General features: G+C 60.6%; 1 protein-coding gene across 1 annotated transcript in view; it reads left to right on the forward strand.

The window, feature by feature from the left end:
* The window catches only part of SBK3 (SH3 domain binding kinase family member 3), an 18,967-nt gene extending 8,581 nt beyond the window's left edge, over nucleotides 1-10,386 (forward strand). The window contains exons 2-4 of the mRNA XM_034793139.1: nucleotides 4,974-5,157; nucleotides 6,152-6,354; nucleotides 7,241-10,386. Coding sequence (XP_034649030.1) covers nucleotides 4,974-5,157; nucleotides 6,152-6,354; nucleotides 7,241-8,107 — 1,254 coding nt within the window. The 3' untranslated portion in view covers nucleotides 8,108-10,386. The remainder of the gene's footprint in view (nucleotides 1-4,973; nucleotides 5,158-6,151; nucleotides 6,355-7,240) is intronic.
* Nucleotides 10,387-10,645: the final 259 nt, after the last annotated feature.

Genomic DNA, 10,645 nt, shown 5'->3' on the forward strand with positions numbered 1-10,645 from the left:
CCCCATCTATCTATCTATCTATCCATCCCTGCACCCCCTCCATCTAGCCCCATACCCCCCTCTATCTATCTATCTATCTATCTATCTATGCCCATACACACCCTGTCCCACAGCCCTGGGGAGCTGCTTGCGAATGCCATCATGCTCTCTAGGCTGGGGGAACGGGTGCTGGTACCCGTCTCAGGGTACAAGTGCATCAGTTGGCTCCTCACACCCAGGGAGCAGGAATGCTCTCCCCTCACATGCTGGAGGACAGGGTATGCGGAGAGTGGTGCTGCAATGTCCCCAGGTCTCTGGGGGGGCTCAGGGAGAGAGCCAGGGTTGTATGTCACATTGCTGCCAGTTCTCACATCAGCAGAGGAGGGTGCCCTAGCACCCAATGGGTGCTGGCTGCTCCCAACTCCCTGCTAGGCTGGCACAGGGCTAGGCTCACTCCATGCCAGGTGCGCACAGTGCTGCAGGGCGTGACAGAGCGCCGCCCCCCAGCCCCGGCGGGGCGCTGGCTCCATACCCCCATGAGGGTCTGGGAGCTCTAGAGCCTTGCCCTGCTGTTGTGTCTTCATGGCCCCGATCCTGCTGCATGGCGCTAACGGGCCTTTTCCATCAACTAAGCCCCACAGCAGCCAGCATGTTGGTAAATCTGGAGTCCCTCCCTGACTGAAGTGCGGTCAGATACATAGAGGGGGGTGTGGGCTAGATAGATAGATAGATAGATAGATAGATAGATAGATAGATAGATGTGTGTGTCTAGATAGATGTACGGAATAGATGGTGTGTGGAGACAGGGTGTGTGTATGTGGGGGGGATAGACAGTGTGTATGAGGAGAGATGGATCCAGATCCTCCCCAGATCTGAGTAGGCTCCTCTCTGAGCTGCTCAGAGCTGATCACTGGGCTACAGCCTGTTCCAGCGGCATCTCTCTCAGGGCTGGTCTATACTGGGAACTTACACGGGCATCTCTACATTGCTGAGGGGTGAGAAAAATCCACCCCCTGAGCAGCATCCTTAAGCCAGCCTAACCCCTGGTGCAGACAGCGATGGGTCGGCGGGAGAGTTCTTCCATTCATCTCGCTGCCGTCTCCCGCGGAGGTGGATTAAATACGCTGACAGGAGAACCCCTCCCATCGCTGTAGTGAGTCTCTGCACTGAAGCACTATAGCGGTGCCGCTGTAGACATAACCTTAGCCTCGGTCTGCACTACCAACTACGTTGCTCAGGGGAAGATCCACCTCCCCGAGCGACGCAGTTATACCGACCTAACCCCCCACGGAGACAGCGCTGTGTCGATGGGAGGGCTTCTCCTGTCCACGTAGCTACCGCCTCTGCGGGAGGTGGAATCCCTACGCTGATGGGAGAAGCGCTTCACATCTTCACTAAGCACTACAGCGGCACAGCTGCACGGCTGTCAGTGTAGACAAGCCCTTAGGCCTGGGCTACACCGTTAGGTCAAAGTGAGGCAACTTACGTCGACCTAACCCTGTAAGCATCGGCACTAACTAGTGTAGCACCCACTGATGTAAGTGCCCCACTACCGTGGTTCTCAGCCAGAGATCCGTGTACCCCTGGGGGGTACGCAGAGGTCTTCCAGGGGGTACATCAACTCATTTAGATATTTGCCTCGTTTCACAACAGGCTACCTAAAAAGCACTAGCGAAGTCAGTACAAACCAAAATTTCATTCCATCAATGGCTTGTTTATACTGCTCTATATACTAGACACTGAAATGGAAGTACAATGTTTATATTCCGATTGATTCATTTTATAATTATATGGTAAAATGAGAAAACCAGCCATTTTTCAGTACTAGTGTGCTGGGACACTTGAATTTTTCTCTCTCATTTTGTAAGCAAGTGGCTTTTAAGTGAGGTGAAACTTGGGGGTACGCAAGACAAATCAGACTCCTGAAAGGGATACAGTCGTCTGGAAAGGTTGAGAGCCACTGGCCTACTACACCGACTTAATAACTCCTCCACCGCGAGAGGCGTAGCGTTTGGGTCAATGTAGTTACGTCGACGCAGTGTCAGTGTAGACACTGTATTACTGACATCGCCTGTTGCTACCTTTCCGAAGCCGTCCCACAATGCCCCACGCTGACAGTTAAATCGGTGCAAGCGCTCCTGGTGAGGACATGCACCGCCGACACAAGGAGCATAGTGTGGACATGCAAAAACAATTGAATTACTGCGGTGCGTCTACATTGATGTAACTTAGGTCGACTTCATTTTGTAGCATAGCCTTGCCCTTAGTCTCTACTGTTGAAGCTGGTCCATAGTGTATAAAGACTTAAATAATTACAGAGCCAGGGAGTTTGACTCTGCGGCCGGGGCACTTACTAGGACACAGATCTGCACCGCAGCAGGTAGAGGGGGGATTTGAACCTAGCGCTCCCCTCTCCTAGCCGAGGGCACTGCCCACTGGGCTAGGGGCTGTAATCAGGGGGCTCTCCTTGGGGGTTTTCAGGAGACAGGGCTGACCTGGCTCAGGCACCCAGCTCCAGGACAGGGGTCCCGGCTGACAAAGCCCAGCTGAGCTGGGCACCACACTGCCTCAGAGGGAAAGGGCCAAGGAGCTCTGGTCTGTGGAATCCACTGGAGACAGGGCGCCAGGCACTGCACCGCTGAGCCCTTTGTGCATCCAGCCCTGGTCGCTCGGGTCGGATTTGCTTTTCTGCTTTGGGAAGCCCTTGTTTTGCAGTGGTGAGACAGACAGACAGACAGGTGGACGGGGGAGGGGACTGGGGCCAGGCCCGCAGGCAGGCGCAACTCCTGCTCTGTAACCCCTGCGGGTTTAGAGAGGCTCCAGGGCTGCCCACACGAGTCACGCTCGGGGATGCCAGCTCCAGCAGGAGGCCCTGGGGACACAGGCCAGTCACAATGAGCACTACCGAGCACTAAGTAACAGACAGGAAAATCCAGCAGCAGTGGGGACAGTCCCAGACCTGGGGAGGCGATCGCCCTGGTTTGGGGGGCCTGGGCTCAGACCCACGGCGGGGAACAGTCTCCCCCATGAGGTAGGGGTGCATGGTGGATAGGATCAGGGCCAGGGCCAGATCAGCAGGCAGCACCTACCCCAAACTCACAAGTGACCTTTGCTGGGCGGGCAGCAGGGCTTGTGCACAAAGAGGCACCAGCCTTCCCCCCTACCCCCACCCCATAACTGCAGTTCCCCTGTGGGCATGACTCCCTCCCATCAGCCCTGTGTGGGACAGCAACAGCACTGGGGGCTCGGCTACCAGGGACAGGGCCCAGCCCCCTACTCTAAGCATTAGACCTCATCCCTGCTTCCCAGAGCTGTGGAAAGAGCCCAAGATTCCTGGTTCCCAGCCCCAACCCCTAGTGAGGACCCACTAGACCCCAATCCCCTCCCACAGCCAGCAATGTTCCCTCTAATTTTTCACGTCCATGTGCGGAATGAATTGTGCTCTTTGCACCACTATGGAGTGATCTGTGGCGGGGCTGGGGCTGAGGGGTTCGGAGAGTGGGAGGGGGCTCAGGGCTGGGGAAGGGAGTTGGGGTGCGGGGGGCTGAGGGTGTGGGCTCTGGGGTGGGGCTGGGGATGAGAGGTTTGGGGTGCAGGCTGCCCAGGCTGCAGCAGGGAGAGAGGACCCCCCTGCCCTCTCTCGCCTCAGCAGCCCAGGGCTGGGGGAGAGCTCCTCTTCCCGTTGTGGTAGCTGAGGCCCGCTGTGCACCTGCGCGGTCCTTGGTGGCCACGCAGCTTAGAGGGAACTTAGCAGTCAGGAGTCCTGCCTCCCAACCCTCCCTGCTCTAACATCTAGACCCCAGTCTTCCTCTCAGACTGCGGGACTGATGCTACCCACACCGACACCCCAGGGTGTCCAGGGGGCACCAGGAGGGTAGGGATGGGCCCCACATGCTGAGGGGATAAGGGGCCTGCCATGGAGGGGGGGAATTGGCCCCGACAGAGGGGCACGGAGAAAGTACTTTGACAGGCACAGGCCTGGTCCTGGATGTCGTCCAGGGCACCCCAGCCTCTGCCTCCCAACAGCAGCACTCTGCAGTTTCCACATCCCATGATCTGGGGAGCAAGTCACGCAGCCCCTCCCCCGCTCAGTGCCCCCACTCGCTAGAACCAACCAGCCCCTACCCCTCTCAGTGCCCCCCCCCCCGAGCTAGAACCAACTACCCCTTCCCCTCTCGGTGCCCCCCACGCTAGAACCACCCAGCCCTGCCCCTCTCAGTGCCCCCACACACTAGAACCAACCAGCCCCTGCCCCTCTCAGTGCCCCCCCATGCTAGAACCACCCAGCCCTACCCCTCCCCGTTCCCCCCCCCCACGCTAGAACCAACCACCCCTTCCCCTCTCAGTCCCCCCCCCGCTAGAACCACCCAGCCCTGCCCCCTCAGTACCCACCTCCCCCCCAGCGCTTGAGCTAGCTGGGTGGGATTCTGGACCCATATGTCTGAGCCAGCAGCACTCCATGTGCAGACACGCATTCCTCAGCAGCAAGGGGTGGCAGCGAGTGGGGCAGGCCCACACCACGCAGCCTGGCCAGGGCTCCCCTCTCAGATAGTTGTATTGCTAATCAATAGCAGGAGGCCCCGTGGGGACGGCCAGAAGCCGAGTCCTGCTCCGGAGAGGCCAGGCCTCAACAGCAGTGAGAAGGAACTGACCCGTCACTGGGTTTATCTCTCACCTCTCAGCTCAGGCCTGCAAATATCTGAGCACTTCCCAGAGCTGGGAAATTGAGAGCTGAAGGGAATTCACCCAGCTCAGCTGGGACAGAGCCAGAAATAGAACCCAGGAGTCCTGGCTCCCACACTCCCCTAACCACCAGACCCCACTCCCTCCTAGAGCTGTGATAGAACCCAGGTGTCCCAGCCCTTCCCCCACCCCCCACTCTAACCCAGTAGCCCCCACTGCTCTCCCTTGGCTCTAGGCGACAGGTGTGGTGGGTGTCCCATGGGGGGAGGGGGAATAGCTCTCCTTTGACAGGCGCTGCCTTCTCCACTCAGGCACGGGCAGCGCGTGGCATGGAGCTGCCTGAGGTGGAGGACAACGCGGAGTTCCTGGAGCGGCTGATGGAGGTGACCTCGCGCAGCCTGCCCCAGCTGGAGCTGCAGGAGCAATACACCATCATCAAGGAGCTGGGCAGCGGCACCTACGGCAACGTGCTGCTGGCAGAGCACCGGGAGCGAGGTGAGGGCCAGGCCTGAGTAGCCGCAGCCTGCATTGGGGCCCTGAAGGGAGCAGGGTGGGGGCTCAGCAGGGGGCGCTCTCCCCAGCGGTCAGTGCCGGCCCCAGTGGGGCACTACGAGGCGCTGTGCTGCAGGGNGCGCCCAGCAGTCAGTGCCGGCCCCAGTGGGGCACTACGAGGCGCTGTGCTGCAGGGAGCGGGGTGGGGGCTCAGTAGGGGGCGCTCTCCCCAGCAGTCAGTGCCGGCCCCAGGAGGTGCTAGGGGGCGCTGCGCTGCAGGGAGTGGGGCAGGGATTCGCCCAATTGCTCGCTGACACCGCTTACTTCAAAGTAGCCAGCTCCCTTTTGCTCACTGCTCCCGGCACAGGCACCAGTGGCCCCATGCCACCCAGCATGGTGATCCATTGCCACTGCCATGCCAGCCACTCGGGCACCCACTGCCAACTCCCAGGGGCCCGGGGAGCAGTCAGTGAGGTGAGGGGGCAGCCACAGCAGGGAGTGATCCCACTCGGGGCCCAAAACCTACTGACACAATGGGACTCTCTGAGCCCACCCACGGGGCCCCTCCACCCCCTCTGTTTGTGCCCAAGCACTGCCCCTGCTGGGACAGACCGACCCCCTCCTTTGTACCCAGGCCCACCCCCTGCTGGGGCACACCAACCCCCTCCTCTGTACCCAGGCCCCATCCGCTGCTGGGGCACACCGACCCCCCTTTGTACCCAGGCCTCACCCCCCTGCTGGGGCACACTGACCCCCTCCTCTGTACCCAGGCCCCATCTGCTGCTGGGGCACACCAACTCCCTCCTTTTCACCTAGTCCCTCCTCTGCTGGGACACACTCACCACGCCTCTTTTATCGAGCCCCCATCCCCAGCTAAGACACACCGACCCCCACTTTGTACCCAGGCTCTGCCCCATGCTGGAACACAATGATCCCCCCCCTTTGTACCCACATCCTGCCCACTGTTGGGACACACTGACCCTCCCTTTGTACCCAGGCACGGCCCTGGCATTGAAGCTGATGCCGAAGGAGAGGACGGAGCGGCGGGCATTCCTGCGGGAGTATTGCATTGCGCTCTGCCTGTCTGCCCACGCTGGTTTCCTGCGCACTCTGCCCATAGTCTTCGAGAGCCCCACCCACTTTGCCTTTGCCCAGGAACTAGCGCCCGCTGGGGACCTGTGTGCCATCGTGCATGACGGGGTATGCTGGCATGAGGCGAGGTGGTAGGGGGGTTCTGGGGAGTGGCGATCAGGGAATGGGGCATCAGATGTCAGCGGGGCCGTTGAGCAGGGGATTGGATGGGGAGCAGGGGCATGGGGCACTGGGTCTCAGTGGGGGCCTGTGAAGCAGGGAGCTGGGGAGTGGAGGATGGGGGGTCGGTGCTGGGGGTCTCGGGAGTGTGTGGCTGGGGGTCAGCGGAGAGGGTTGCTGGGGTACAGGGTCTCAGGGTTCCTGGGAATAGGAGCTGGTAGGCTGGGGTCTCGGGGCAGGGGAGCAAGGGATGAGGGATGGGTTCTCAACAGGAGGCCTTGGGACCTGGGGTGCAGCATGGGAGATGCTGGAGGGACACTGGTGTGCTATGGGGAGTTACAGTACAGGGCACTGTAGGGTGCTGAGTGGGTGGGGCCGGAGAGAGCATAGGGTGCTGTGGGAGGAAGGGGCACTGTGATGGGGAGATCTCCAGTGGGGGCGCTGTGTGGGGAGGTCCCCGGAGGGGGTGCTGGGGCACTGTGGGGAAATCCCAGAGGGGGTGCTGGGGTGCTATGTGGGGAAGTCCCTGGCGGGGCACTGGGGCATTGTGTGGAGGAGGTCCCTGGAGGGGGTGCTGTGCGCTGTGCGGGGGAAGTTTCCGGAGGGGATGCTGGGGCGCAATGCAGGGCAGGTCTCCAGAGGGGGCGCTGGGGCGCTGTATGGGGGAGGTCCCTGGTGTGGTGCCGTGTGGGGAGGTCCCCAGAGGGGGCGCTGGGGCGCAATGCAGGGGAGGCCCCAGAGGGGGCGCTGGGGCGCAATGCAGGGGAGGTCCCCAGAGGGGGCGCTGTTGGTGGGAGACCAGGGCTGCCCGTGTGTAACCCCCGTTCCCCCACAGGAGGGTCTCCCAGAGGCCCAGGTGAAGCGCTGCGCGGCCCAGCTGGCTGAGGCCCTGGACTTCATGCACGGCAAAGCCCTGGTGCACCGGGACATCAAGCTGGACAACGTGCTGCTCTTCGACAGCGAGTGCCGGCGGGTGAAGCTGGGCGACTTCGGGCTGACGCGGCTGGAGGGCACGCCCGTCTGCGCCATGTCGGGCACTCTGCCCTACGCGCCGCCCGAGCTCTGCCTGCTCGAGGCCTCGGAGACGCTGGAGCTGGACGCCAGCCTGGATGTGTGGGCCTTCGGGGTGCTGCTCTTCTGCCTCGGCACCGGCTGCTTCCCCTGGGACGTGGCTGTCAGCCCCGACCCCCAGTTTGAGGCGTTCGGCGCCTGGCAGAACAGCACGGTGCCAGGGGAGGCGCCGGCGCCCTGGAGGGCTTTCAGCACCGCCGCCCAGGAGATGTTCCGGCGGCTGCTGACCCTCGACCCCAACCGCCGCAGCCCCGCCATCGAGGTGCACAAGTACCTGCCCCTGGTCTGGCTGGCGAGCAGCCTCCGGGAGCTGGACGGTGCCGGGGGACTGGCGGGCCAGGGGCACAGCCAGAGCCTGGCCGGAGAGCAGCACGGTCAGGAACAGCCCCGACGCAGCCCAGGCGCTGCCTGCAGCACAGGCCCCCCCACCGAGAGCTCTGCCCAGCCTGGGGGGGGCAGGCCCCAGTCCGAATTGGGGAAAGAGGTGCGGGGAGGGGAGGAAGGAGCAGAGGGAAAGGGAGGAGGCACTGGCAGGAGCGGAGGGGGAGGGGAGCCAGCACCCCCTGCCATAGCTTCCATCCCCTGCCACCCCTCTGTCTCCTTGGCCCCCATCCCAATCAGTTCCTGCTGAGGAGCCCGAGATGAAGGGGCAGCCCGGGGCTCCCTGCCGGAGCTGCACTTGCCACAGCCAGATAGGCCCAAGGGCTGGGCTCAAGGAGCCTGTTCCCCTCCGACAGCGCCAGCCCCTGCTGGGTGGGCAAAGGAGTCACTGCCTGCATCTACAGCAAGTCATGGGCGATGAGCCCGGCCATGGGGGGCACTCTGAGGTCAAGGTGACCCATTGGCCAGGGGCTCCCAGCGCCGGGCTGTGGCTAAGGGGGCGAGCGCACGGCTGGGCTGGATCAGCAAGGGGTACCCCGCATGGTCGGGGAGGGTAAGTGGGACCGTTCCTCGGCCCTGGGCCCAGCTCGGGTGTCCTCACTGGGACAAGCGGGGAGGGGTCGAAGAGCTACAAGAAGGATTTGGGGGCTGGGAACCTGCCGAGCTCAGTGGATTCAGTGTCTCCGCCCAGAGGAGGGTCCGAGGAGCTGCAATCCCAGCCTCTGGATACCTGCCCAGGGAGGAGATTTCAGAGAGCAGGGGGCTCTGTGCTCCCCCGGGGGCAAAGGCAGAGCCAGACCCACTGCTGAAGCCAGACTGATGCAGGCTGGGAATAAGGTGCAGATTTTAGAATGAGAACTAATGCCTGGAGCAGCTTCCTGCAGGGTTGGGGGATTCTCCTGACTCTGCTTTCTAAACCTTTGTCACAGATCCACAGGATCGGGGCTATGGCCCCAGCTTTGTAACAGTCCCATCAGTGTGCCAGACCCCCTAGGGCTCTCACTCGTTCTCCAGAGTAAGCCACATGGCCTCACCGCCTCCTTAGGCCGGACCTCTGGTCTGCCAGCCCCCCTGCACCACCCCGTGAGCTCCGTTCAGGGAGTCCCACTGAGACAGACCCCTGTGGGAGACTAGTACAATCGTAGGGAGCAACGCACCCCTCCACCAGCGTGTGCAAGGACACACAGCCAGCGCTGTCGCACGGGCGGGTTTATTAGTCAACTGACCCCCAGTGCAGGAAGCCCTTGGTGAGCCCAGAGAAATGACGGTTACAGCAGAGCCCATTCTAGGTAGCCAGAGCTCAAAGCTCTGTCCCTGTGTCGCTCAGCCTGACCTCCTCCCTCAGTAGAGCCCTGCACGGATACAAATTTCTACCTGTGGATGCGGATATCCGCAGATAGAGATCGGTATCCACGGAACCACAGGACTCCCCTGGGAACAAGCAAGAGGTCCCCAGTGCTTGGCCTGGGTTAGCCCTGAAGACACGTAGACCTTGCTTGTCATGGAAGCTTCTATTGCTTTTGGAAATTTAAGAGTGGAACTCGTTTGTGTGCGTGGGGGGGTGTTTACCTGCTTTAACCTTGTAAATCATCCGCTTGATTCCTTTTCCTAGGAATCAATCTTTACCTAGTTTATTACAGGATTGGCTACAAGTGTTGTCTTTCGTGTGAGATCTAAGGTGCAATTGACCTATGGCGAGTAACTGGTCCTTTGGGAGTGGGAGTCACCTGAATATGGCTCACCCACATGGCCACAGGGATCCAAGTGGTGGAGGCAACCACCAGATGACTCCTACCCTCCCTGACATACTCAGGGATCCCATCATGGTGACCCCCCCCCCCCCCGCCAGCCTCAGAGATCTAATGGGAGCAGAATCTGAGCACCCTTCATCCAGGGATTCACACACGCATGTAGTGGCAGCAACACCCAGCCACAACCCACCTCTGCCCCCTCTGAACAAATTCAGAAATCCTGTGGGGGCAGTACCCAGCTCTCCTCTGCCTCCTCGCTGGCCTCAGGGATCCATTGTAGGCAGCGTCAGCACCTGGCCATCCACCAGCCAGCACCATGGATCCGTTGGTGGCTTCATCTGGCTGCCCCCCCACCCCCGCGCTGGCCTGAGTGATCCGGTGTTAGTGACACCAGGCCTGCCCCTCCGTCAGGGATCAAGTGGCAGCCACAACGGGCTGACTCCACCCACCACCACCCTCGCCAGCCTCAGGTTTGCCAAGGTGGTGGTGGTACCCAGATATTCCCACTCCCTCAGCTAGCCTCAGGGATCCAGTGTCCATGGTATCCAATGTAGTAAGATGAGGCCCTGAAACATAAACCCTAATATCAGAGGTCCGGTATGAGGCCTAAGGCCTGAACTAAAGTAATGGTCAAGACTTTGCTAACATAAAGCAGAGTTAAGCTGTGAGCCAGAGGCGGGCCCTGCTCACAAAAGTTGGCAAGAAGAAGGCTGCTAATTGGACGTATACACATATCTAAAGGGTATCAAGCACTAATAGGCTAACCATGGGCCAGGATGGCACCGGTACGAACACATTCCACAGAGATAATGAGGAACAGGCTGACCCATCCTAAAAGACAGGGTCAAAAGGATAATATGATGGATCAGGGGTCGGCAACCTTTCAGAATGTGATATATGCCATCATGTGCCAGCAATGCCCCTCTACCATGTACATTGGCCAAACCGGACAGTCTCTACGCAAAAGAATTAATGGACACAAATCTGACATCAGGAATCATAATACTCAAAAACCAGTGGGAAAACACTTTAACCTG

The sequence above is a fragment of the Trachemys scripta genome, chromosome 16, assembly GCF_013100865.1.
Source record: "Trachemys scripta elegans isolate TJP31775 chromosome 16, CAS_Tse_1.0, whole genome shotgun sequence".
Lineage (NCBI taxonomy): Eukaryota > Metazoa > Chordata > Testudines > Emydidae > Trachemys > Trachemys scripta.